Here is a 27064-nt window from a genome sequence, read left to right on the forward strand (position 1 = left end):
TAGACGAATTTTTTCGTTATAAGAAAAGACCCGTGGAACGAATTAAATTCGTCTAGCGAGGCACCACTGTATATGATTACAACACACACTCTCGCTTGTGTGTGTGTGTGTCATACAAACGAGAGAGAGAGAGAGAGAGATCAGAGGGCCTGCAAAAGGAAGAGAGAGAAAAACATACCAAGGAAGGCTGCCCAATGTATTGGCTGTCTCTCCTTCTTGTCGCATGTGCTCAGATTGGCCCCTTTATTTAAGAGCAGGTTAACCATCTAAGAAAAGGTGGAGAAGAAAGAGACACAAACAGATGTATTAATTTTTTTAACGAAAGCACGTCCATTTACTTAGAACTTCCTGCCGGTGCAGTGCTGTGGAATCACCACCTGTCTCCTTGGGCTTTATTATTTAGGGCTTTTTAAGGCAATCTCTGTACTGCTTAACATACGAAAATATGTTTTTTTTCCCTGGTGTACAGGAAAATAAAACAAAAGCAACAACGAATGTCACAGAAATAACAAATAAAGCCACATTAACGAATAAATACAGATATGAATTCTGAACCATTTCCCCACTCAACCCTTACCTCAATGTGTCCACTGTGTACAGCATGGTGCAGTGCTGTCCGGCCGGTGCGGTCTGCCACATTAACACTACTTAGCAGGGCGATGATGGTCTCAGCACACTTGGTGGCTCTGTTGGCAGCGGCAACGTGCAGTGGTGTTTGCCAATACTTGTCGCGAGCGTTGACGTCCGCAGAGTGCTTTAGGAGGAGGTTAAGTGCCTTCTGCCAGGGACAGAACACAGACAGAGGGGTCTTTTTAAAAAGTGCTTGAGCAAGGCAAAGGATCGCTAGAGGAATAATTAAGGAGCTGTGGAACAAGCTGATAGTACTATGCTGCGTGGCACAATTGGAATTTTAAAACAAAGCTAACCTAAAACACTGCAGAATCTGCTGCTGGGAAATATCAGAAGGACCAAGAGCATCCTTGCAAAAGGCACTACAAGTTGCAGTGATCTAGCAGAGCTAAGTGGGGGGCACAATGAGGAACCCCACCGAAGCTGATGGCCAAAAGAGAAGCCAACACTGTAAGGCACAACTCAATATATCCCTCATCCTATTACGCATTCCTTCAGCTTCTTAACCCTGTGAGGCTCAAAAAGCCCCAAACCAGGGTAGAACACCTGGGAAGTTAAGAAATCAGGTCTTGGTGTCAATTATTGGCCGGTCCGCTGGTGGCAAAGAGTTTTAAATATTACAGGCACCTGCTATACGCAGAATATTAAATAAAGCACCTGAATTGATACAACAACTAAAAGGGCAATAATGTGAAACGGTCTCCTTTTGCCCAAATTCCCAAGGTGCCAAGAATGTTTGGATTCATACTTTCAGTGTGTCAAGCCTCTGAGCTCAAATGAGATTAGTCTGAATTCCAAGGAAGTCTTCTGTCTAAGAGCAGCTTACTGTCAGGTCAAAGCTTCAAGATATAGACAGCTAGGGTGAGAGTGTTAGAGACTACCAGAGAAGAGGGTGGGGAGGCAGCAGCAAGGGTTCATGTGAGCCTCAGGTGGGGGCAGGAGATGAGAACCCAGCCAAGAAGGGCTTTAGATCCAAGGCCTCCCAAACATGGCAGCTGGCTTGGTTTCAATAGTATGCCCACGCTGCCTGGTATAGGATTGCAGCCAACAAAGTAACTGTGCAAGAAGAATGACATCTGCTCATGTAATGCGACTTCTGCCACATCAGCTCTGGGGTTTCCTCTAACTCTCCAGAGCAGATTTGGGGAGCGTCAGGAAGAGAGGGAGAGTAAGACAGCGTTCTTTGGTTGAGGTTGAACTCCCCTGGAAGGAGCAGGTTTGTAGCTTGGGGGTAACTCCTGGATCCAACATTGTCGCTTGAGGACTTGGGGGGTGCCTGTTTTCAGCTACAACCCCTTTTGGACAGAGAGGACTTGTTCATGGCACTCCATGCTCTGGTAGTTCTCAGAACGGATTACTGCAATGTGCTCTACGTGGGGCTGCCCTTGAAAAACAACTTGGAAACCTCAGCTCCTTAAAGTTGTGGAATTCCCTCTCCACAGAGATGCATCTGGCACCTTCACTATATAGCTTTCAGCAAATGTTGAAGATCACCTCTTTAACACCTGAGACCTGTGATTTTAAGACCCACCCTATTTCCGTGACTGTAATTTGTTTTAACTGCTTTTAATACAGAAGGGCTTGGTTCTTGAACAGCTTAGTTGTCGAACAAATTGGCTCCCGAACGCTGCAAACCCGGAACTGTTTCGGTTTGTGAACATTTTTCGGAAGCCGAATGTCTGACGCAGCTTCTGCTTGAGTGCGGGAAGCTCCTGCAGCCAATCGGAAGCCGCATCTTGGTTTTCGAACAGTTTCAGGAGTAGAACGGACTCCCAGAATGGATTAAGTTCGAGAACCAAGGTACCACTGTACAGAATTTTAAATCCTGGGACCTGCTAGTCAATGTTGAACAATAAATGTAATAACAGTAGCAGCAATAATAATACTATTGCGCAAGTATGTCATTTTGCTTGCATAATGACTTTGTCGGATTCAACCCATACAGTTTGCTGAAGCCACCATAGGAGTCCCTAGTTCTCTCTCTGGGGACTTCTAGAGTGATGCTGCCACTGAGTAATTGTGATCCTGTAGCTAACAAATGCTCTTTAGTGGCCCATGAGGTGTAAGAAGCTTGGCAGGAGGCAAAAGCAGCCCAGGGGCATACGTTTTTCTTCATTTGTGTAAGGAAATATACCAGAGTCTCTCCTCGCTGCCTTACAAACTCAGGAGTAGGAACCACCCACCCTGCCCCTGGAAGTCAAGCATCAATAAAAATGCTGACGCTTTTCTGCAGCAAAGAGGTGAATTAATTGAGCCAGCTTAAGTGGTGCTTCTCGGCTGCTGGAAATGGCCTGAAGCTGTGAGGTCAGCAGGAAAAGGCAATTACACAAGTTAACAGACTCTGCTGAGGAACAGCGGAAGCTTTTCGAGGAGGACCGTCTCTTGGGAGCCCAGTCTTTGTGCAATTAAGGGCATAAAACTTACTCCACAATCATCTGTACAAAAAAAAAGCAACTTTCTGCTTTTACAGAGAAATATACCAACATATTACAACAGCACCCTTAGGATGAAAAGCTGCTCTATTATCAAGTTATGGATGTTATCCTACTCACGGAAATGCAAACTTCTCTATCTCTGAATTAATGTAGCAGCGTGTAAGAGAATACATCAATCAGGAAAGGGGTGGCATTTTCTACAACTCTGTGTCAAGAACAGACTGTGATAATATCAAATTTATAAAAGAATGGATGGGTTACGGTATTTTTCGGATATTTGCATATATATATTTTGCTACACATTTTTGTGCCTTTTATTTTTCTTTGTATCACTTTATTTCTTTATAATTAAAACCTTTTCAATAAAATATTAACACCAACACTTTTTTTAAAAAAGAACAGTCTGTGAGAAAATTAAGGCAACTTTAGTTTAGCGCACTATTTAGATCACTGAGTGTGCATGCGTCTGTGGGCAAAAGGGAGCTTCCACATCCATGCATTCTGTGCAAACCTCCATTCCTAATCCTGCTAAAAATGCTCACTTGTCCTTGTGTCACAGGGCCAGATTAGATTCATAATGTATTCAGCTTGTGCAGAAATTGCAGATCTTGGCACCCTGGGATACAGAATATTGATTTATGACTTTAAAGCAAACCAGTGGTTATGTGACCCCCGAGCAATAAGTAACTATTCTACTTTCAGAAGACAACTAAAGGCGGCCCTGTTTAGGGAAGTTTTTAATGTTTGATGCTGTACTGTTTTTAATGTTTGGTTGGAAACCCAGTCATATTATTATTATTATTATTATTATTATTATTATTATTATTATTGCAAACAAGTGTACAAAAGTTACTAACCTTCTTTTCTACACAGTCCTAAATTAGCTGTTTTTGGACAAAAAGTTAGGAGTGGGGAGAGGGGGAGCTTTTATTGAGCTTTCCTGCCTGGTCACCTGATCCTTACTCGGCACCAGGTGACAAACCTAGACTAACTTGTCCAGTTATAGGGGACAGTTTCAATTTGTACAGCTCAGGCATATGGACAGGATCCATGGAAGGGTGAGGCCTATTATTTGTGTGCTCCACGCTTGCCCTTCTTGGCTTATAATAGCTGCCAAGGGAACTGGCCGAGCAAGGGCACTAATGTATTTTAAGAAGCTTCCTTGAACCTCGTCACATGGGATAATTTCTCTTGCCTGTCCCCAATACTCCATTTCTGGGCAAGACGCCAGAGTTTGTGCGTGACATCACACTCCAGGTAGGCGAGGTGGATTATTTAGATCCATTTCAATCTTACTTCATGTCTGATTATGGGACTGAGGCAGATTTAGTCACCTTAGTGAGCTATATACACCAGGAATTGGCAGGGGGGGATAATTCTTTGTTGGTTCTGCAAGACCATCTATGCAGCTTTCAATACCATCAACTCTCATAATCATCTGACTGGGACAGGACTTGCAGGCTTCATTTTGTGGAGTTCCAGGGGTGGTTCTAGAAAGTGCTGCTGGGGGATTCCTGTTAGACTCCTTGGCCAATGTCCTAGTTCCATCTTGTACCCAGTTCTATTTAGCATCCATGTTAAACCACTCATTTTTAGGGTTTGGTGTCACCAGTGTACCAATGATACCCAACTCTCTCTCCTTTCCATCAAATTCCAGGGAAGCCGGTCCATGTTTGAATTGGTAATAGACAAGAGTAAGGGCAACAAATTGAAGCTTAATTCAGACAAAATTGGCATTCAGTAGAAATGCTGACCGTGGAATGGGGGGTTATGGAACATAACACACTATTCTGTAATTTCCCTCATTCCAGCAAACTTCAAGGACAGGTAATTCTGACTTCATACTCTTTTCATGTACACAACTAATTTGTCCATCCATTTTAATTAAAGGGGAGGGGGAAGATACAGGCTACAGCAATCAGAAATTTGAGGTACACAAGATGTAGCAGGACCCCTCCTCACTTGAAACTTACCCAGCTACATTAAGTCACAATAAGGCCAACAAAGATGAACTTCAAGGAAGGCAACAGGTCTCGCTCCACCTTTCACGGTTAAGATAACTCTTGTTTGCAAACATTCAAGATAGCTACTGGTTTTCATCATGACCCAGGGTAAGCACTGGCATATGAAGGGGGAAATGAAGTTGCTCAAAGGGTGGCTGTAGGAGGGCCCTATGAGAAAGAGGATCTCCTTTGCCACTTTAACAGGATGAATGAAAACAGGTCAAAGGAACTAGGACCTACCTCATTGCGAGCAGCTGCAGCACGGTGTAACGGGGTTAGCCAAAGGGTGTCCTTTGCATTAACGTTAGCACCTGCCCAAGGCAGATAGGAGAGATAAAGCAAGATCTTATACTGATGAAAAGCATCCTTTGTCCCTGCACCCAGTATCAGAATCCATTTATCCCCTTAAAATGAAATCCTAACCATGTTTACTCAGAAGTATAACTGGATTCAATGGGGCTTGCTTCCTGGTAAGTGGAGCTAGGATTGTAGCCATTATCTCACTATGTATTTGCAGAAAATGCCCACCATTCAAAAAACTAAGCTGCAAATAAGTTGTGCACATATTGATTGTGCTATTCCTTAGACTCAAGAGCATGGTGTATCAATATCACACGCATCTCAAGGTTAATGTTATGTTGGCCTCCTGAAATGTACAAAATCCAGTCTCACTTCCACTAACTTTAACTATGCAACTGATAAAGGCAGTCCAGTTGTTTAAATGAAAAGAACCTCTGACTCACAGAACTTTCTCACAAGGACAGAGATGCAAAATTCTTCTTAACGAAAGATACCATGTTCAGAAGCCATGCTTAAGCATGCTTGAAAAGGAAGAATAATTAGTTTGTACAAGTAGGATCACACTATTTAGTGTCCCGATCCTCATCAAAAGAGAAATAGCTGAAAACCGGCAGCTTTCAAAAACTTACGCTTGTTTTAAAATTATATACCATCAATAGCCAACTTCTTCCATTACCATTAACTTGGAGACATTTAGCATATGCGTTGAGAACCATCTGTGTTGGCTTCACTGTCCAGAAAGCCAACTCTGCCCTGCAACCCATACAGGAAGAGTTACAGTGGATAGAGCTGTCTGTTTCAAAATAGCTTCACTGAATTAGAACGTTTCCATAAATCTTTGCTGCTGCAGAATCATGACTCCAATAATATTACTAGCAGCAATCTGCTAACTTTAGCACTTTTAATATAAAAGCACTTTACGATCCTCTCATTCATTCTTGTGACTGTTTAAATTGTAGATCATTATAATTCCTGCCTTAAAGGCTTGTTAACAGAAGATGAGCAATAGCAATTTGCCTGAAGCCGGAGCTGAACATGGAATATAAAGCTGCCCCTCACCACCCCAGTTTAAAGTCAGTGCTCTCAACTGCAGGACTGCACAGAATCTATCAGTGTTACGGTACTTGATCCTCTCTGTGACTCTGCCACTTCTGACAGTTTGGGCCAGGCATCCCCAAACTGCAGCCCTCCAGATGTTTTGGCCTACAACTCCCATGATCCCTAGCTAACAGGATCAGTGGTCAAGGATGATGGGAATTGTAGTCCAAAACATCTGGAGGGCCGAAGTTTGGGAATGCCTGGTTTGGGCAGTGATATAGGCAAGCCTGTACCAAACTGCCACCAGTTCCCTCAAGATAGGAAGGGAAGGCTTTCTTTTTCTATTCAGCAAATGCCCTGAAACTGCTAGACCTGACCTGGGTGAACCGCTGCACAACACTTTCATCTCTTATCAACCAGAACATGCACCATCACTTCTTACCTGATAGTATTAGGAGTTCAAGAATAGCGGCGTCTCCCAAATATGCAGCTGCATGCAGAGGGGTTCGTCTCTCTTGGTCCTGATTTGGGGAAACACAATAGAGATAAATGGAAGATGTTAAAGTGGAATCAAAAAGCCATGGGAGGAATCCAACACAGCACTAAGGCAATTGTTTCATCAGTGCAATGGTTTGTGCTTGTGCAACAGAACGTTTGCCTCCTCTCCTTCCCCTAATCTAGAGGGTTGGGGGTGTTGGCATGTTCTCTCCTGCCTGGTCGATCGTTTGGGAGCTTCAAAAGCTTTCTTCTGCCCAAACATCACAGTGACTGATGCCAAAAGGCATTAGCACACTCAGGGATCCGCAGAGTATTCACAGTTTGCGTAACAGAACCAATAGCACAGCATTTTGGCTAATCTATTTTTATTTACGTATAATACACTCGGAGCATTCTGACTTAGCTCCTGCCACCTTCTCATCAGACAGCAAAAAGAGAAAAAACAAAGGACAATGGTCCCACTTCACGGAACACAGTAACACAAACATCCTGCCTCCGTCACTTCCCACTCTGTGGAATGAAAACATACACCATCATGTGATAGACAGCAATCCTTGCCTGCAATCACGGAGCAGGAATCTTAACAGGGGGAACCCCTAGAACAGATTCAAGGGCACATGGGGAAGTCCCATTGTGCAATGGGACCAGCTACTAGAATACTGTTCCATGCTGCTGTTGCCAGTCTATAGACCAATTACCTCGATGTGCTGAGATATGTAGCAATATCTCTGAGCTTATCTACCCAGTGACAAATTGAAGCTTAAGACTTTATACAGTATAGCAAAAGTTTTGCAAAGACAATGTAGCTGAAATTTTAAACCTGGTTGTTAACCCATGGCGTTACTGACTGCAACCCTCAAAACATGTCTCCCACAAGCCATGAAAGTTTGCTTAAAGAGTGGATCACCTTCAGCCAGGAGCAAGTGTTCACCCTGTAAGAAGAAAATCCATATGCCTGTTCTGCCCCACTGCTTTTCCCCAGTAACATGGGAACATGGCAAGGCCTTTGTATAATGTAAGAGTAGAGAAAGAGGGAAACCCCAGGCAAATGGGGGGCGGGGGGGAGAGTAAAGGGGTAGAACAAACCATTTAATATTTAATGTTCAAAAGTTTATAATCCAGTGCATTTCTGACCCATCAGGTCCTCCCTCCCTCAGAGAATTTCAAAATTTCAATCTAATATTTTTATTATTTTATTAATAAAACATTCTTCTTTCTTCTTTTAATAAAAGTTTAATCTATTCTTAGAAAATGTCCCCCGCCCCGGGTTAGAGTATAGCAGCTGAGCTGAGCTGAGCACTAAAAGTGAGGCTGAAATTTCCAACAAACATCTTCAATCTATTCAGAACTCTTGGATGAACGGCTCCCTCAAAGACAAATCAAGGTTGTTCTGGATGTAGACCTTGCTACTTCATTTGCTTCTAATCGTCATGCTCCAAACAAGCAAATCCTAAGAGCAAGGCAAACAGCTCTGATAAGGCATAAAATCAAGGCTATCAAAAGGCAGGAAGCACCACTTAGATTCTGTATCAAATCAACCAGCATTTGGCCTTTGGGTTTGGTGCCAAGTGCTTGGCATTAACTGCTCAGAGGGATATCAGTGCTCTAAGGCCAAATGATCAAATGGGACACAGCCCCATACTTAAAAGTCAAAGCCAATTTGAAACATGGATTCTTGAGTCCTGAACAACTATTATTATTACATTATTATTATGATTATTAACCTGCTCTTCACCCCTATGGTTCCATAGGCATCTCTCTCATTGGTAAAAAGAAAGAAAAAAGAGTAAGCGAAAAAATAAAAAAGAGCAAGAAAGTCTGGCAATCAAGCCAAACTTAAATTTCATTTCTCAGCTGCAGAACAACTGATTTAGAAATGAGCTGAACCATTCCAAGCAACTCTCTTTTTCTTTAATTCTTAGCTACTTAGATCCCCTCTAACATACACAAAGTGCACAACCAAGATCAGAGGAAAGCATTTAACCCTCATTCTGCAATCTTAAGCACAAGAACACTAGTTCTATACAATTTAGTGGAACTTCCAAGCAAATGGGACCAAGTTGTAAATCTTTTTTAATCCAAGGTGCATGGATAGGAAAATATCACATGACTTGCTTTTCAAGTAATTTCCTCCCAAGTTTTTAATCAATGGACCCAAAGCAGGGTGACCATACAAAAAATGAAAGAAAAGAAACATACACCCGAATATCTAATATTTTATTATTACAAACTAGAATGAATGTGTTGTTGGCATCTGTCCGTCTCAAGAGACAATGGAGATGAGTACAGTACTGTAAAGCTCAACAGTGTGGTTTCATTTTCAGCCTGAGAGCCAAGTCCAATAAAAAGTATCATCTTACTCAAAGTGCAACAAGGATTCATTTAGCTCAGTGCACTCATTTGGTCACCTGGAATTACAGTGGAACCTCGGTTTATGAACACCTCGGTTTATGAATTTTCGGTTTATGAACGCCGCGGACCCATCTGGAACGGATTAATTCACTTTCCATTACTTTTAATGGGAAAGTTCGCTTCAGTTTATGAACGCTTCAGTTTATGAACAGACTTCCGGAACTAATTACACCCATGTTTCAGTTTATGAACGCTTCAGTTTAAGTACTCCGCGGACCCGTCTGGAACGGATTAATCCACTTTCCATTACTTTCAATGGGAAAGTTCGCTTCAGGTTATGAACGGTTACTCCGCAGACCGTCTGGAACGGATTAATCCACTTTCCATTACTTTCAATGGGAAAGTTCGCTTCAGTTTATGAACGCTTCAGTTTATGAACAGACTTCTGGAACCAATTGTGTTCATAAACCGAGGTACCACTGTACTGTATGTGCTTTGCTGGCAGTGTATCTGCTATCTATGTGGCACACTGTGACTTGGATTGAAGGGGGGGGTGAGTCCATGTGAAGTATTGGGAGAGTTTGTTTGTCGCCTATTTCAAGAGGCAGCAGACTATATCCTGCCCATCAGGGATCTGCCTAATAATAGGTTGTTCCCATTAACATGGTAAACAGTTGCCAATATTCTCATTTTCATTTTGTAGATTGCATGTTGCTAGTTTAACCCCATAAAGCACCACTTTTCACTTCAATCTCCCCCCTCCACACACACCCAAGTCATCTACTGACATCTTTGCCCCTAAATAAAAGGCAATCTTGCAGCCGCATCAGCCTTTTCTTAGTTAAGTGGGAAACATGAATGTTCGCATGTTACAATAAACCAGAGCTGCTGGCTATCCTGATTTACTGGAATGCAGCATGCTATCCAAATACTCCTCCTTTATTCCTCTCCGGCATGAGTGGCAGAAACAAACCAGGAAGCCATAATTAAGCTTGGTTTTCCATGACGTTTGAATCTTGTATTGTGGTTTGTTTTTCACCTAAAGAGCCAGGCTTCATAGGCCAACCGGGGGTGGGAGGAACTTCATTTTATGGCTGGCTGACAATCCTGGCTTGGTAGGAAAATACAAACCACGATCCCAAGTTCAGATATTGCAAAAAGTCATGCTTAATTGCAGCTTCCTGGTTTGTTTCTTCCACTTGTGCCAAAGGTGGAATAAAGAGGGAGAAATCCCTCTGCATTCCCAAGAAACCAGCAGCCCTTGGCTATCAACATGTGTCAATGCATCAAGTCCTTCTGTAATACTGTGTTGTAGAATTGCTCACAGTTAGGAGAAAGTTTGGTTTGCCCCCTTGCAGCAAGCAAGATTTTTAAGCAGGTTTCCTAAGGGATGCTCCTTAAATCCAATTGTTAGAACACTCTGAAACTTGGGTGTCCAGAACAGAACATATGCAATCCAAAAGAGATCCTACTAATTGCTTAAACCATCTTATTATTCTACTGGAAATATGGCCCAAATATGTATAATCTGCTTTGATGAGTATTCTTTGCCAGTTCATCAAACTTGTTGCTCATGTGCTCAAACACCCAAGATTCTGGATTTCTCACATTCCTGAGTCTGGGCTACTACTGATATGTTCTGGAGACAGCCTAAGATGTATTTAATTGTCACACCCCCTGGTTTGCTCCAAACCCTAAGAGTTTCTACTTCTCACACAAAACGGGCTATAATGGGCCTATATTAAATGCGCCTCAGCTGAATGAGCTAAGATGAAATGAAGAGCCAATTACTGTTTCGTGGGCTAGACAAGAACAAGATGAACACCACTGTAACACAGGCTGTTCTCACTCAGAGGCCACAAGACTAATCCAGAACACACTTGGTGCCAAAGAGAACAGCTGATCCCAGTGCCACCCACCGCTCTGTACAGCTAGACCAATACATCTGGTACAGCCGATTCCCAACAAAGTCAACATTTACTGGTGACGTGTGGGCCTTTCAGCCCTGTATACCAATTCTGTGTCTGCACAGTACTTCACAGTCTGTATCTGTCACTGCAACAACCCTGTGCTCACCATCATTCCCATTTTACAAATGGGAAACTGAGGTCCAGAGATGAAAACTAGGCAATAAACCCACAAAGAGTGTGACTAAACTGGATTCCAAACCCAGGTCTGTCAGAGACCAATATCCAGTCCAGGGGTCCCCAAACTAAGGCCTGGGGGCCGGATGCGGCCCAATCGCCTTCTAAATCCAGCCCACGGACAGTCCGGGAATCAGCATGTTTTTACATGAGTAGAATGTGTCCTTTTATTTAAAATGCATCTCTGGGTTATTTGTGGGGCATAGGAATTTGTTCATCCCCCCCCCCAAAATATAGTCTGTCCCCCACAAGGTTTGAGGGACAGTGGACCGGCCCCCTGCTGAAAAAGTTTACTGACCCCTGATCCAGTCACTGCACCACAATGGCAAAACATCAAATAGTTAAAACAAGCATTTAAGCTTGCTAAGCTGGGAAACTTTAGTAGAAGGGTTGCCAACGTTGCACCTGCGGGCACACCAGCACCTGCAGAAGCCTTCCCCGGAGCCACAAATTTCAACTACTCTGCCCCTCAACCTGCTGAAATTATTTTATTATTATTTATTAAATCAGGGCAGTTCACAACGTAAAATTACAATTAGGCTTGAAATAAACCAGCAGTGGTTTTTAAAGCCTAACTGCTAGCAGAAGGGGAGAGTGATTGCATATTTGAGACTGCAGTGTGCACACGTATACATAGTTTGTGTGTGTATGGTGTCCACAACAGCTTTGGTGGTTTGCAAATGTGTCCATGGGATGAAAGATGCTTCCAACCCCTGCTTTAGCACTTCCTAGTTCTTAAACACAAATTCTAAAAGGGACACATAGTGCATGGATCAATTCGTACTCCCCTGCTCTACCCACAATGTGTGTGTGGTGGTGGTGATGAGGGGAGTTTAGCCAAAAGGAAAATGTAAGCTTCGTGCAAAGTTGAAAGAAGCAGGTTCAGTATTACAAGGAAAAACTGGTGCTCCAAAACTTACCAGTACATTGATATTCTCCTTCTGGCTCAGCAATGACCGTACTTCCTCTATATCACGATTAAAGATGGCTTGGACCAGAGGAGGCTATAAAGGAGGAGAAAAGAGCGACTGTAAAATAAGCAGGAGGAGAAAGGGAATAGTTATGTGCTAGCTTATTATTTCATTTCTTTCCATCTGGATCTTTGTTATTTTTACATACAGGCAACTCCCCGTTTGCGCAGAGGTTGCACCCTGGGTCATTACATGCATCGGCGGAGTGTGCATAAGCCCAAACCCACCCCTTCGGGGCTGAAAACAGCACATGCATCAGTGGTATTGTGCCAATCAAACATGTGCAAAATGGTTGCCCCCTGTACTTGTTATATTGTGAGCCCCTTTGTGAAAAACGAGGCCTTGAAAAGCAGCCTCTGGGAGCTCATGACCAGGACTTCTGAGGGTATTTCGAAGCAGAGGCCTGGAGTGCTGTCTCATGGTATACACAGGACCAAGACACATGGATGGTGAGGGAACTGCTGCAGTGACTTGCAACACCTGTACCATGTTTGTCTTCCTACCTGAGAATGTGCAAAACTACAAAAGCAGCATGTGCAAGCTGGCTGCCTTGCTGGAAGAGAAGGTACAGCAACTCGAGGCCTGCCTTTTCACACTTTGAGCTATTGGGCAAGATGAAAAACTTCTCGCTAGAGCAGAGCGGACTATCCTGGAACAGCGACAAAGGTGGGGTGCCCCTAGGGAGGAGGAAGACTGCCCATAGCAGGAGACAAACCCCTGGAGGAACATGACACACAGAAGCAGGACTGCCAGGAGCCATGCTGGGTCACTAGAGCTTCAAAATCAATTCCATGCCCTCACCCAAGACACAGATTTTGGGCTAGAGGCTTGCAAGAGTGGTGAAAAACAAATTTTAAAGGTTTCTTCAGCTGTGTTTGAAGCAAGTAATAGGTCCTTTGTGTGAAGAAGACAGGGAATTGCTATTCTGACAGACAGAAGGCGGAATTGCCTGGTGCCTGCTTTGCCTCTGTCTTCAACCAAAAGGAAAGCAGTGCCCAACCTGGTGATAACAGAATAAACAATGCAAGAAGGTGGCTGAAGACCAAGGTACAAAAAAGAGGTGGAAAGGGAACACTTAGGTACTTTGCCTCTTTCTATAATCTGTGAGAATTCTTGGAAAACAAGTGAGGTCCCTGCAGACTGGAGACAGGTAAATGTTGTCCCCATATCTTTTATTTATTTATATCAAATTTGTGTACCATCCTTCATCAGTAGATCTCAGGGTGGTACACAGAGTAAAATACAAGACAAAAACATTAAATGCTTGATAAGAACAAAAACAACAAACCAATAAACTTCCCTCCCCCCAAACACATTTAAAAGAGGTTGTTGTTGTTTGTTTAGTCGTTTAGTCGTGTCCGACTCTTCGTGACCCCATGGACCATAGCACGCCAGGCACTCCTGTCTTGCACTTAAAAGAGGTACAAGATGTTATACCAGCCAAAGACCTGGTTGAAGGCACCAATCGAACCACCCTGGGGAGAGCATTCCACAAATGGGGAGCCACTGCAGAAAAGGCCTCGTATTGCTGCCTTCTTTCATGCAATGATATCTCAGGGTCCAGGTACAGTAGGTTCATGTGAGGAAAGGCATTACTTGAGGTATTGCGGCCCTGAGTCATAGGACAAAGCCAGCACTTTTGAATTGGGCCCAGAAACTAATCGGCAGCCAGTGCAGTCAGGAGAGGATCAGGGAATCATCTCGCCACCGATTTCTGCAGCCAGAGGAATCTCATTTCATTTTTTGATAAAAGTTACAAACTTGTTGGATCAGGGGAATTCTGTGGATGTAGTGTACAGTATGTTGATTTCAAGCTTTAGTCGAGATTCCTACATTGCTGGGGGTTGGACTAGATGACCCTCAGGGGTCCCTTCCAACTCTACAATTCTGAGATTCTCTTATTCTAGATCAGGCATCCCCAAACTTCGGCCCTCCAGATGTTTTTGACTACAATTCCCATCATCCCTGACAACTGGTCCTGTTAGCTAGGGATCATGGGAGTTGTAGGCCAAAACATCTGGAGGGCCGCAGTTTGGGGATGCCTGTTCTAGATAAACAAATAAAGCATGCCACAAAAATCAGAACAAGGTATAAAAAGCCATCTCTCTTTAAGTTTAAATAGGCTGGATTGACAATTCACCTAAATAGCACAACACATCAAACTCATTTTTCAAAGGTATCAAGACATCTTTCCTAACACCAGTGAGAGACCCAAGTTGGGAGTTTCATATGTACAAAGCCACTGATCAAATCTGGGGTCTAATACAGAAATATGCATACTTCAACTAAAGTATGCCCCCTCCTTAGAGATACAGACTAAATTATACCTGCTACTACAAATAAAGAGATTTCCAAGCACAGGATGCAAAGGGCTAAATTCAGTAGAAAGCCTCTAGCAGGCTTTTATATCTGACTTCTGTGAATGTATTTCTTCTTGCTTTTTTTAAAAAAGCAATTGCGTTAAGTCAATTACCATAGAACAGAAACAATACGTGTTGGCGATTATCTTTAAAGCCTTAAATGGCTAGGGTCCAGGATTCCTGAGAGATCACCTCTTCCCATAGCAACCTACCTGCTTCCTAAGATCACAAGCAGGGTGGAAGCATCTAAGGTGGAAGCATAATTGATGGTGACAAGCAATAGGGCCTCCTCAGTGGCTACACCAATATTATGAAACACATTAACCTCTGGATGCCCCCCTCTGGCTTTCTTCACCAGCTGGGGAAGACATTCATATTCCAACAGGCCTTTGCCTTCAAAGTGCTGCTGTTTTATTTAAACCTATGTTTAAAACCTATGCCTGTCATATCTTCCTTCACATTTTATTCTGCATCTTTATTTTCATCGTACATGTTTCATTGAATTTTTGTTGTATGTTGCATTGTTTTAAATTGCTGTAGAACACCCTAAGTGGTGCACGGACACTAGAAATATGAGACGGAAATAGCTATATAAATAATGAGCCAATTAATCTAAATACCCATAAAGCAAATGCTTAATTTAACAAGTCAGGGCAGATGCACCAGAATTCTCTAGACTACTGACAATGTAACTGCAATTTACCAAGTCAATGAAGGAAAACATTTACCTAAATTCACAGGGTTGGCGCACGCAAATACTTCTGAGCTTGTCTTTTACCAATGATAGATAATAAAGAGAAAATTACTGTATGTTGAATCTTCTGGCTATCTGTAGTTCCAAAGGCAAGTATCCACAAATTTTGGCTCAGCTCAGTAGACAAGTGACTATTTTGGGTTGCCATTTCCCCCTATCCCAGATTCCTGTGGTATGCACACCTCTACAAAAGGCAGAATCAACACAACTCTTGGTGCTTCTGTATGCCCCAAAGCTCAGTGTAAAATGCAAGAACCTCCCCCGCTTCCAACATTTCTGTTCATTCCAGAGGACTCAAAAGAAAGGAAATAGAGGTCTTACGTCATGCTGAATGTTGGCACTTCTGCCTGTTCCAAGCCTCAGTGCAACAACACAGGAGACCTCCTCTGAGTTCTCTGCAATTTGTACTTCCTTCTGAACATTTAAGGCTCCAGTCCCAACCACACTTACCCAGGAGTCACCCCACTGAATTCAACAGGACTTTCTTCTGAATACACATGGTTAGGATTGCAACCTATACCTATAAAACTTACAGAGATGTCCTGGAGTTTGACCTAAAGATATTCCATTAAGGGGAAATAAAGCAGACAGATCTAAAGGCACAACGCCTATTCAGCTATACTGTCAGCAGCTATACCTTTCAATACCACCCAATCCACACACACACACACACACAAAACATCCTGCATATTTCTATGTACACTGATCAGAATGTAAATTCATAATGACTGCATAACTCTACCAAGCCTTTCCTTGTGCACACACAATGCTTAACACACAAGGCTTGTAAGACTCAATTATTTATCATTTATAGCTCTGGCTTGCAAGGCATACACTGAATAGGCATGCAATCAAAGTACACAAGCAAGATGGACCCCTTATCTACTTGGCACAGCTTTAAACAGCAATCCTATGAGAAGAGGGAAAATACAGTAGAGCTGTACCAAATGCCCCCATGGCCCTCCTACACACAGTGCAGCCTAGTAGAAAGGCAGAGTGGTTGCCAGTCCCATCTGCTCATCTCATCTTCCAAAAGAAAAACTCCAGCCTCTGCAAATCTTTCCAGATGCAGCGTTTTTGTCTAGCTAACCCCAGGTTTACTTCCCTCCACCAAAGTGCTTGGATATAGCAGCAAAAGGATGAAGGCATAAAGGGGGAGAGATGAGTCATCCACATGGAATGCAGGGGACTCTGCATCCCTCCTTTAGGGAGAAGACCAATTCCTAGAATGATCATCATGCCTCCACAATTTAGAGTTGGGCACCTCCTTGAGCAGCTGGAATGACACACCCAATAAGGTGAATGCTTTAGCTCAGGCATCCCCAAACTTCGGCCCTCCAGATGTTTTGGACTACAATTCCCATCATCCCTGACCACTGGTCCTGTTAGCTAGGGATCATGGGAGTTGTAGGCCAAAACATCTGGAGGGCCGCAGTTTGGGGGTGCCTGCTTTAGCTTCAAAAATCCAAGTTAAATTTGTGTGGTTGAAGTGCTGGACCTGGAAAACCTAATGACACCTATCTATCAACATAATGGGAATATTAATGGGGCTGGAATTTGTTTAGAATTTTCAAGAACCTGTTTCAGATTTTTAGTGCCAGCCAGAAAGGGTCCAGAGGTAAAACCCACTAATAAAAAAATTCTAGCTCAAGCTATCGGAAACTTGGGATTTTGCTGGCCTAAATATAAATGATTTACCTCATAGGATTGGCATGAAGATAAATGAGAATTATTGCCAAGCACTTTGTGATTGAATATGCTTTGGAAGCAATGATCATATATGCCAGATTCTGGCTTCCACCTCCAAGAAATGGAGGAGGCAGTGCATCTGTTTGCACATACAAGTAAGTCCCTGACAAGTACAATACAAGACAGGCGGTGGGGATGACCCATTGTCTATCATTCAGGCAAGTGAGACCCAGAGACAGTCATGGAGAACCAGCTCTGTTCCTTCTTTGCCCAATGACAACAGATGGCTAGCAGGGAAGGCCCTCCACTCACACTACCCAAACTCCTGAAAGGCACTTCACCAATAATGATGATGATGATAATTACTACCACTAGGTAGATCGGTTAATGGAGCTTATAACTCAAATAACATCTAGACCATACACTTAAAGCACGCTTACACCACTTTTAACAGTCATGGCCAACCCCACCCCCCAAACAACACTGGAAACTGTGGGTTTTTTAAAGGGTGCTGGGAAGTGCAGCTCTGTGAAGAGCCTCCCAAGTACCCTTTAAGTACAGTTCCCAGGATTATTTGTGGGGAGCCATAAGAGTGCTTTAAATATGTGTTGTGGATGTGATCTCAGGCACTGCAGTGAATCTGCATTGGCCAAGTACTGTAAACACTGCACACTTAAGTAAAATGGCAAAATTCCTCAAAGTGGGTGGTATTAAAAGAATAAATGTTTCTGGGATGTCTGGAGAAGCAGAAAAATGAGTAAGATAGTTTTGGTTACTATTCCTAAGTTTACTCATGCACTCAGTAATTATTTTCTACATTAAGTAAGTGAAGCCCCTGTTACAGGAATACTTAATGCAGAACCCTCGGGGTTTCATTAGATCCTGTAACAGAATATCGAATGGTCAAATGTCATAAGTTTACCATTGTCTAAGAAGCAACGGGTGTAAGAGAAATTCAACATATGTTTCCTGCTATATTCACAGAATGAGGATCAGATGCCAATCTACTGGGAAACATAGGGCAACCGTAATGGCAAGCTATCATTTTATGGAACAGATAAGCAAGATTAACCTCATGCAAGTAACAAGAATGGAGAAAATGCACAGGCTATGCAAGAAAACAACACAAAGGCCAAAAGCACAATAGCACTGGAAGGATTTGAGATTTACAAGCTGCAAAAGGGGAGGTTGGTAGAAAAGGGGCAAGTCACCTTTTGCAAGTGTGTTTATATGCATGTGAACAGAAACAAAGTCCATGAAAAATTTCTTGCCCATCACAACACAGCTGAGCAGCAAGCCTGACTTTGGCCCAGAAGGAATTGTCATTTGCCTTGGACCAGTGGTTCAACTTCCAAAGCTCTGAAATGGAGAGATATTTAAGAAGTAACAGGAGGCTTGAACCATAGGCAGATACTCTGGTATGTAGGAAGAGGAAATAACAGAGGCAATCCAAAGACCTGGCCAGTGATGGATGGGGAAGCAGACTATGGACAAGAAACAGGCTTGCTAGAAAAATCTGTCTATACCTGGGGAAGGCTCCTGCACCTTTTAGAACTTGCACAGGAAGAGAAGTCCTGCCAGGTGCAAGTTCTTCTTTCGCCCCAATACTATGATGTGTGTGTGAGAGAGAGAGAAATTCACCTTTCTGGCAACAGAGGGTATCGTTTATGTTGGGTGTGTGTGTGTTTGAATCTCAGAAAGGAGGAAAGAGAGAGAAGCTAGCACAAAGTGTTAGCAATGGGGAGAAGAGAAACGTGTGTATGTGTGTGGGGGGGGGGGTGAATTCGCAGGTGCAAATGCGAGTCAAAAAGCTGGTTCCAATGATTAGATAAACAGCTAGATATGGAGGGGAAAGCGAAGGGATTTTCTAGTAGAAGCAAGGAAGAGAGCCGAGAGCCTGGGAAACAAGAAGCTCCTTCGCCTTAGGCGGGAAAGAAAAGAGGCTTCTGCGCGGAACCAGGGCGCCCACGGCCTTCTCGGGATGGCGGCGGCGGCGGCAGCATCTGGCTCGGGCCCAGGTCCGCCCGGCTCCTTTTCTCCTGCCTCCCCTCGTTCTCCAGTCTCTCGAGGCCGGGGTTCCACGGAGGCGCCGCCGCCGGAGCGCCTCAGACGAGACGCAAGGGCCGCTCCCGGCGCGCGAGGGTGGGCGGCTCCACAATAGGCCGCGCATCCCCGAGCTGGCGTAGCTGGCGCGGCCGAGCGCGCGAAGGCAGGAGCCGAGGCCGGGTCTGGTGCCTATGTTTGTTGTGCAGGATGGTGAGGGAGGGAAGGAGGGCGGCGAAAGCTCCTTTTCTCTCTCTCTCTCTCTCTCTCTCTCTCTCACACACACACACGCACCCCCCACCCCCACCCCGTTACCTGGTCCGTGATGCTGAGAATCCCCATCTCCGGGCGGGGCCGCCCCCCGCGCTTCGCTCAGCAGCGCCGCCGCCTCCTCCGAGCTCCCGGCATCGATCGCGCTTCGGCTGCCGCGGCGCCCTCCGGCTGCTGGTGGTGGGGCGGGCGGCGAGAGCAAACTGAGCCCGCCCACCGGAGGGAGGAAGGCAGCGGGAGGAGGAGGAGGAGGAGGCAGGTCTTCGCCGAAGCAGCGACCCCTGCCGGGGAGGCCCAGCCGCCGAGGCCCGCCCTGTCCCAGGGGGCGGCGAGGCCGCCAGCCCGCCCAGCGCATCCCGAGCGAGGGCTGAGGGGACCCTCGTTCCAGGCCTTCCCTCATGAGGGGAGAAATGGCCCAGGCCTGAGGCGCTCAGGCAGCATCCTGGGAGGCGGGAGGAGGCTTCTTTCTTTTTACCTCAGGCGGTTCCAACGCCTTTAAATTTATTCTGGTTTCCCTTTCCTGCAAATATTATTTTTGTTGCTTCACTTAATTCCCGGATACAGTGCACCTCTGGCGCCTCGGAATTATTCCCAAGCATGTGGCACTAGCCATGTCAAATCCATACTCAGCCATTTGGGCAGATAATAAATTATTAGGTATTACTACTACTAATACTAATACTAATACTCCTGTCCCCAGATGTCTACTACTGAAACATCCCAGGCCCCATCACATTTTGTTTTCTTTCCCTGCTGCGATTTGGTGTTTCTTAGGGGATCCTCCCTTCTAAATTTCATCACCCATTATGTTGTGAGACCCAAGGGACTGGGCTGCAAATACTGTGTGAACCATTTAAAATGTGTTGTGAAGTGCAGTATACAAAATGTGGCACTAGGTGGCGAAAGCGAGCTATGTAAGATTAGATTATTTTTTTCAAAACTTTTTTTTAATTAAAAAAGGATTTTCACAGCATTTTTTAAATATGTGTGTAGGTGCTTGATGCAGGAGTGAGCAGGAAAAAGCAACATTGAGGGAGGGTTTTTGATTCGATTTAGCCGTTCTGATTTGGGACTGTGGTGGTGTTTGCTCCATATTGATTAATGTGGAGAAGGCGGGCATATGCAAGCCACTATCAAAGTGAGTGATTCCCCCAAGGCTCAGAGTCGGCACTAGGGCCTGCTCGGTAGTGGAGCCCTCTCTGTAGAACACGCTCTCTTCAGATGTCAAGGAGATAAATACGCAACTTTTAGAATACATCTGAAGGCAGCCCTGTACGGGAAGATTCTAATGCTTGATGTTTTATTATGCTCTTATATATGAGCTGCTCAGTGGCTGGGGAAACCCAACCAGATGGGTGGGGTATAAATAATAAAATTATTATTATTAGTAAACAGACTCAGCCAGAGGGTTTGACTCAGAAGAAGCCCTAGCTTCAGTTCAAGAGGGCTTGCTTTTTCCTAGGTGAGCCAACTTGAACAAAATATTGGAAGGAGCCAGGTAAACCCAGCCCTGCATTTGATCACATGATGCAGCACATGCACACCATTTGAATGCCAATGTCCATCAACTTTTTTTGAGGGGGCGACCCCCTCAAATATTTTATTGGACAGGCCAAAGACCCCTCTGCCCCTAGAAGCAGGTGAGAGTGCTTTAAGGTGGCAGGCCTAAAAATACCGCAGACCCTGCAAGTGTCCCTATTTTCTGGATTTACAGAAGCCGCACCAATTTCTGATTTGATCCGAGAATGTACTGCTTTTCCTTGGGACGTTCCTTTTTTCATCGGAGAAATGTTGGAGGGTCTTCTTCTTTGGCGATCACTTGAGTAAAATAGCCTTCCATGAACACAGTCTTAACAGTGAGTACGTAAGTGACTGTGAAGGCCAAGTCTGGAGCCACATGTCCTTCCACAGTGGGCACATAGGTTTCCAGGCAGGAATTGATCAGAGTGAGGGTTTGCCAAATGTGCCTTCCTCTTAGCATGTTTCTCCCTTTTGTCCTGAGTTCAAGTGTCTTCAAAACCCATGACACTTTGGTAAAGACTGTTCTCCAATGGGAGCGCTTGCAGGCCAGTGTTTCCCAATTGTTTATGTTTATACTACATTTATAAATATTTGCCTTATAAATATTTGCCTTTTTTGTTGACCACCACCATTACACTTTCCATTTTTAAGTTCGGAATAGAGTAGTTGCTTTGAAAGACAGTAATCAGGCATCTGAACAACATAACCATTCCAACAAAGTTGATGTTGAAGAATCATTGCTTCGACACTGGTGATTTTGCTTCTTCCAGTACACTGGCATTAGTTGGAGCGGGTTATGCGACTCCCAAGCCAAAGAGACAAATAATTATACAACCTTTAGAAGACATCTGAAGGCAGCCCTGTATAGGGAAGCTTTTTAATGTCTATTATGTTTTTATATACAGTATGTTGGAAGCCACCCAGAGTGACTGGGGCGATGCTGTTAGATGGGTGGGGCATAAATAATATTAGTAGTAGCAGTAGTAGTATGGAATAGGACATCCCTATTTTCATCAGAGAAATGTTGGAGGGTATGTTAACTGATTAATAAAAGCTACAGGTGCAAAACTCATGAAAAGTACAGGCGACTCTCAACTTACACAGGGGGTTACGTTCCAGGGGATAACGCGTACAGCCAAAATTGCGCATAGTCAAAAAATGTTGGGGTCTGGCAGGTGGGATTGCCAAAGTCTTTTTTCCCTGCATACCCACCCACTTTTATTTTATTCTTTAAAATTTCACCAAGTGCATAAACTGAATGCACACAAGTTAAATGTGTGTAAATTGTGAATTAGCTGTGTACGGTATGTGCCGTTTAAATAAACAGCTTCCATGTTTCTCAGTGCCCACAATATTCATTCCTCAATTAAAAAGGTGTTGCATGTATTGCTTCTAGGAAGATGATGGTAACAGGGGTTCCCAAAAGGTGGTCTGTGATGTGGACCACCAGTGGTCTTTAAGCTTCATTCAGGGGGACTGCAGCATTTCTGTAAAAATGCAATTAAAATCATAGCATCTAGCATGGTATGTTACAATTGCTACACAAGGCAGAATAATTATTAAGTGGTCCAAGACCCTCAGCAAATTTGAACTTGTCTATGGGGGCGGGAGAATTTGGGAAACATTGGCATGTAAGATTAGAGCCATAGGATTTGCACTGTCAAATAAACATCCAGATTGATATCCTCTGTTGGTTCAGGCTGTGTGCATAACTTGTGGAAGTTAGTTTCATAACTATCCAGAGAGTAGAGAAATAATGACTTATAATAGCGCCAATTTAATCTGGCATAAGCATGCAATTACAGCTGAGTTGAACAGTAGCCACTGGCAGGAAAATGTTTATGACTCTTCCCTAAATATAGAATGGCAGACCTCTCACAGGTCTCCTAAGAACAGATTTCCAACCAAGATGTCTCAAGAGTGTGCATTTGATCCTGTCCTGTCATTACAACCCATGCTCATTCTTCATATGGCTAGGATCAGACTATTTCACCTTGTCACATTTGTTAAAATCAAAGCAGAATGTCAGATAATTAGATTTCCTGTCAGTTCCATTTATTTAGCATATTGGAGAAGAATTGCTGTCTTTCTTTTTCATTATTTCTTCATACTCATTGCATATTAACAGAATTGAGATCGGCTCCTACCACTAGCCCAATCTCAAGCCTTAAATGTGGTTTCCTTTCTGTATATCTGAAGATACTGTGTCAAATATATGTGTTGCTTTTACAGGATTGCATGGGGAAGGCTGAATTTGTGGTGAGGCTATGGCACAGAATTTCTCAGGTCCAGTAGAGGGCAGTATCCACTGTACTTTCTGGTGCCATGGTTAAAAATTGCACTATGCAGCAACCAATGAATTTACAGTTGCCAACTTCTTAATCTGCCCCTGTAATTCTGCTTCTAACAGTGGCTGAATATGCAGAACATTAGCAGAAGGTTATGTTTCTCTCCATGCTGTGGAAAGCTTTGCCTGATTTCTGCAAGTCACTGTTAAAGGCACAAGGGGAAGGCAAGTTTTAACCTGCCACTGGATTAGACCAGAGAAGTGCCTAAACTGCAGCACTGGTTATTACATATTACTCAGTTGCCTGCGCCGTTTCATGATATCACTGTCAGATGGGCATGCATGTGGCTAAAATCAAGCAGTGATTCAAGGGACCTCAGCTAGAGGAGAGTTTCTTTAAAAAATATATTTTTAATTGGTTTTTCCGTGTATACATCCTCTAACAATATTTCGCTAACAATTTTCCATATTTCCCCTCCTCCCCCCCCTGGACTTCCCTCATATTACCATTTTGTTTTATTTCCATATTACTCATCCTGCATGTTGTTTCCCAAAATTTTGGGAAGCTAGAGGAGAGTTTCTGAGAGGTAAGAGCAGGCACCCCCAAACTTCAGCCCTCCAGATGTTTTGGACTACAATTCCCATCACCCCTGACACTGGTCCTCTTAGCTAGGGATCATGGGAGTTGTAGGCCAAAATATCTGGAGGGCCGCAGTTTGGGGATGCCTGGGTAAGAGCCTCAGAGGGAAAAAGTTTAACCTATACTCCATCAACCTAATATCCTAAATATGCATGGAATATGGCAATAATAAGAGGGGGTCCTTTAGAGATGGAGATCAATTAGGGATGCTGGTGGCGCTGTGGTCTAAACCACTGAGCCTAGGGCTTGCCGATTGGAAGGTCGGTGGTTCGAATCCCCACGACGGAGTGAGCTCTCGTTGCTCGGTCCCAGCTCCTGCCAACCTAGCAGTTCGAAAGCATGTCAAAGTGCAAGTAGATAAATACCGTAGGTACTGCTCTGGTGGGAAGGTAAACGGTGTTTCCATGCGCTGCTCTGGTTTCACTATAAGCAGTTTAGTCATGCTGGCCACATGACCTGGAAAAACTGTCTGCGGACAAATGCCGGCTCCCTCGGCCAGTAAAGTGAGATGAGCTCAGCAACCCCAGAGTTGTTCGCGACTGGACTTAAAGGACTCCTGACAGTTAAGAGATGGAGATCAAATACTGCATTCAGGTTTGGCCCCAAAGAAGAAATACAAAGCTCTATTTATAATTCCAAATGCATTTTACTTCTCTAGGTGTCTAACCTTGCTTTTATTTTTTAAATTATGAGATGTCAAATCAGTGGCAGGATTTGGAGGGACTTCAGACAAAGCATCCTCAGTAGGCCCCCATAAGCTAGAAGAAAGAGGGCATGTAAACAGATAATTCTCTCCCATTGCCTCCAACCTATTTGGTTGCCAAAGTGCACCGAGTGAAATTTGCAATGCTGCTGGGACCGTTGCCACTCCCTGTGTGATTCCTACCTTAAAGTAATCAATTAATCTTTCTAACGGTTGCAAAAGAATTTGTAATATATGTGCTTTGCATTAATTGTATTGGGGCGTGCTCTGATAGCTGAGTCCTGCACAGCACTCAGTGTGATTAAAAAAATGAAATGAACCATGATTCATCCAATCTGCATTTCAGATATTTTCCTAGTAGTCAGAGCAGCATATATTATAGAGAACCTAATACAGTATCTCTTCTAATCTTACTCAATAGCTCCAAACTAGATAGCTCCAAACTTCTAGTTACAGGTAGGTAGCCGTGTTGGTCTGCCGTCGAAACATATTTCAAATAAACTTGCTTAAGACTGGGCTGTGCAACTGGGAGTATACCATGAGAGATTCGCTGCATGCAGGATCAGCCTTACTTGAAGCAGTTTCTTCGAACATTCATTTCCAGAAAGGGTGTTGCTTTCATCTCTCTATTCTCTTGTATCTGTGTGTAATTAATATATATATGTGAGCTCCAGTCCAAAGGAGTGGGATGATTATTTTGACTTTGTACTTCAAGTGCAAAAATGTCTAAAGAAGCGAGCTCTGCTTCAGTGTCCTTTCCTGAATTGGGTCCCAGAAAAGCCATGCTGTCTGTTAGCACACTTCCTGAAATGGGTAGATTGAAGGTAGATCTGAATCTACTAGTAGACCTCTTAGTGGTTTGCAGTAGATCAGCAAGGAATTCTGACTCTTCTGACAAAACAACTTTCCACATCTAAATTAGGCAGCCAAAAGGAAGAGAGCTAACCAGGAGCAGACTTTTGGCTGACAGGACTGTGAGTGCAGTTCAGATCTGGCCCTGAAAAGAAATTCCTAGGTTCAGAATGTGCTTAGAAGCACCCAGTTCTATTCATAGTTCTGGGGGATTGAGTATAAAAACAAGGAGATCTAACAAGCCTGAAGTCTGCCCTCTCCAGTCCTAAGAGAGTTGAATAGCTGCTTATTCGCAGGATTGCCCAATCACTTTTGATCTGCAGAACTGATGTTGTTACAGGTGTCACATGATATTCTGCACTAATGTAAAGCAATCAGTCTTTTAGTGTGGCAGCGTCTACACTTTGGAACTCCCTGCCCATTGACATCAGGCTGGTGTCTTTACTGTATTCTTTTCAGCATTTGCTTAAAACATTTTTGTTTAGGCAAGTCTATCCAGACACATAGATGTTGATATGTTTTAATCTCTTTAGTCTGCTGTTAATTTTAATTTCCTTAAAATGTTTTTAAATTTACTTCCTTTTAACTGTTTTTATTGATAATTTCTATATTGTAAACTGCTTAAAGGTTTTATTACAATGAAGTGGTATATAGATTTTGTTAGATAGAAAAAAAAATGGAATTAAAGGGACGGAAGGAAATGGTTTCTTTTCTATGATGCTATAAAATCCTGAAGCATCATTATGTTGAATGCTACAGGGCAGAGGCACAGGAAGGAATTATGATTTTGGCTACTTCTCTGTGTGACTTGGCCTCAGACAGCCCGCCTGGGTGTTAACTTTAAACATTGGTTCAAATGAGTTCATGGGGAAGGGATCGGAGATTGCGCTGCCAAGGCTATTTATAATTATGTTATTGGACCTGTAATTAGCCGTGTTACCTAACAGTGAAATCAAGGTGAAATGACATAGGCCTAAAGATCAGCTGCTGACATTTTCATTCACCACTGAACACTTTCTCTGGATCTACTAGGGAAGGAGAACAGGGAAAGTGCATATACACTTTACGTTTATTTTCACAAAGTCACCAAAGTGCAAAGCTGGACATGTTTTTGAAAAGATCACCCAACCCATTCTTCTGCTCATAAGCCATGAAAATTATACACTATTTCTGACTGCACTGCTGGAAAGTCTATTCTGTTAAAATTTCCAAATGCTCTTTTATAGTAATAATTTTCTCTCCCCAATAAGTCATTGATGTACTGTATACATCTCAGGATTCTTTGCCGGGGGCGGGAGGGGGCGTTGTGGTCATAACAGTTGCAACTGGCATAAAACTGATAGCACTTTATAGTTGTCGTTGAACCTTACATACCCTCCAATATTTCTCAGATGAAAATAGGGATGTCTTATTTAATATTTATAATTATATCCCTTCTAACTGACTGGGTTGCCCCAGCCACACTGGGTGGCTTCCAGCACATTTAAAAGCATTAAAAAAATTAAACATAAAAACCTTCCCTATACAGGGCTGCAGGTGTCTTCTAATGGTTGTATATGTATCTCCTTGGTTCG

At 43.5% G+C, this 27064-nt stretch overlaps 1 protein-coding gene across 2 annotated transcripts in view; it reads right to left on the reverse strand.

Moving 5' to 3' along the window:
• ANKRD52 (ankyrin repeat domain 52) overlaps positions 1 to 19693 on the reverse strand; it is a 44590-nt gene extending 24897 nt beyond the window's left edge. For both annotated transcript variants that reach the window (XM_035103764.2, XM_035103765.2), the window contains exons 1-6: positions 19533 to 19693; positions 12321 to 12404; positions 6849 to 6927; positions 5309 to 5379; positions 578 to 778; positions 179 to 266 (exon numbers count right to left, since the gene is read on the reverse strand). In XM_035103764.2, the coding sequence (XP_034959655.1) occupies positions 179 to 266; positions 578 to 778; positions 5309 to 5379; positions 6849 to 6927; positions 12321 to 12404; positions 19533 to 19559 (550 nt within the window). In that variant the 5' untranslated portion in view covers positions 19560 to 19693. The remainder of the gene's footprint in view (positions 1 to 178; positions 267 to 577; positions 779 to 5308; positions 5380 to 6848; positions 6928 to 12320; positions 12405 to 19532) is intronic.
• Between the last annotated feature and the right edge of the window lie 7371 nt (positions 19694 to 27064).

The sequence above is a fragment of the Zootoca vivipara genome, chromosome 2, assembly GCF_963506605.1.
Source record: "Zootoca vivipara chromosome 2, rZooViv1.1, whole genome shotgun sequence".
Classification (NCBI taxonomy): Eukaryota; Metazoa; Chordata; class Lepidosauria; order Squamata; family Lacertidae; genus Zootoca; species Zootoca vivipara.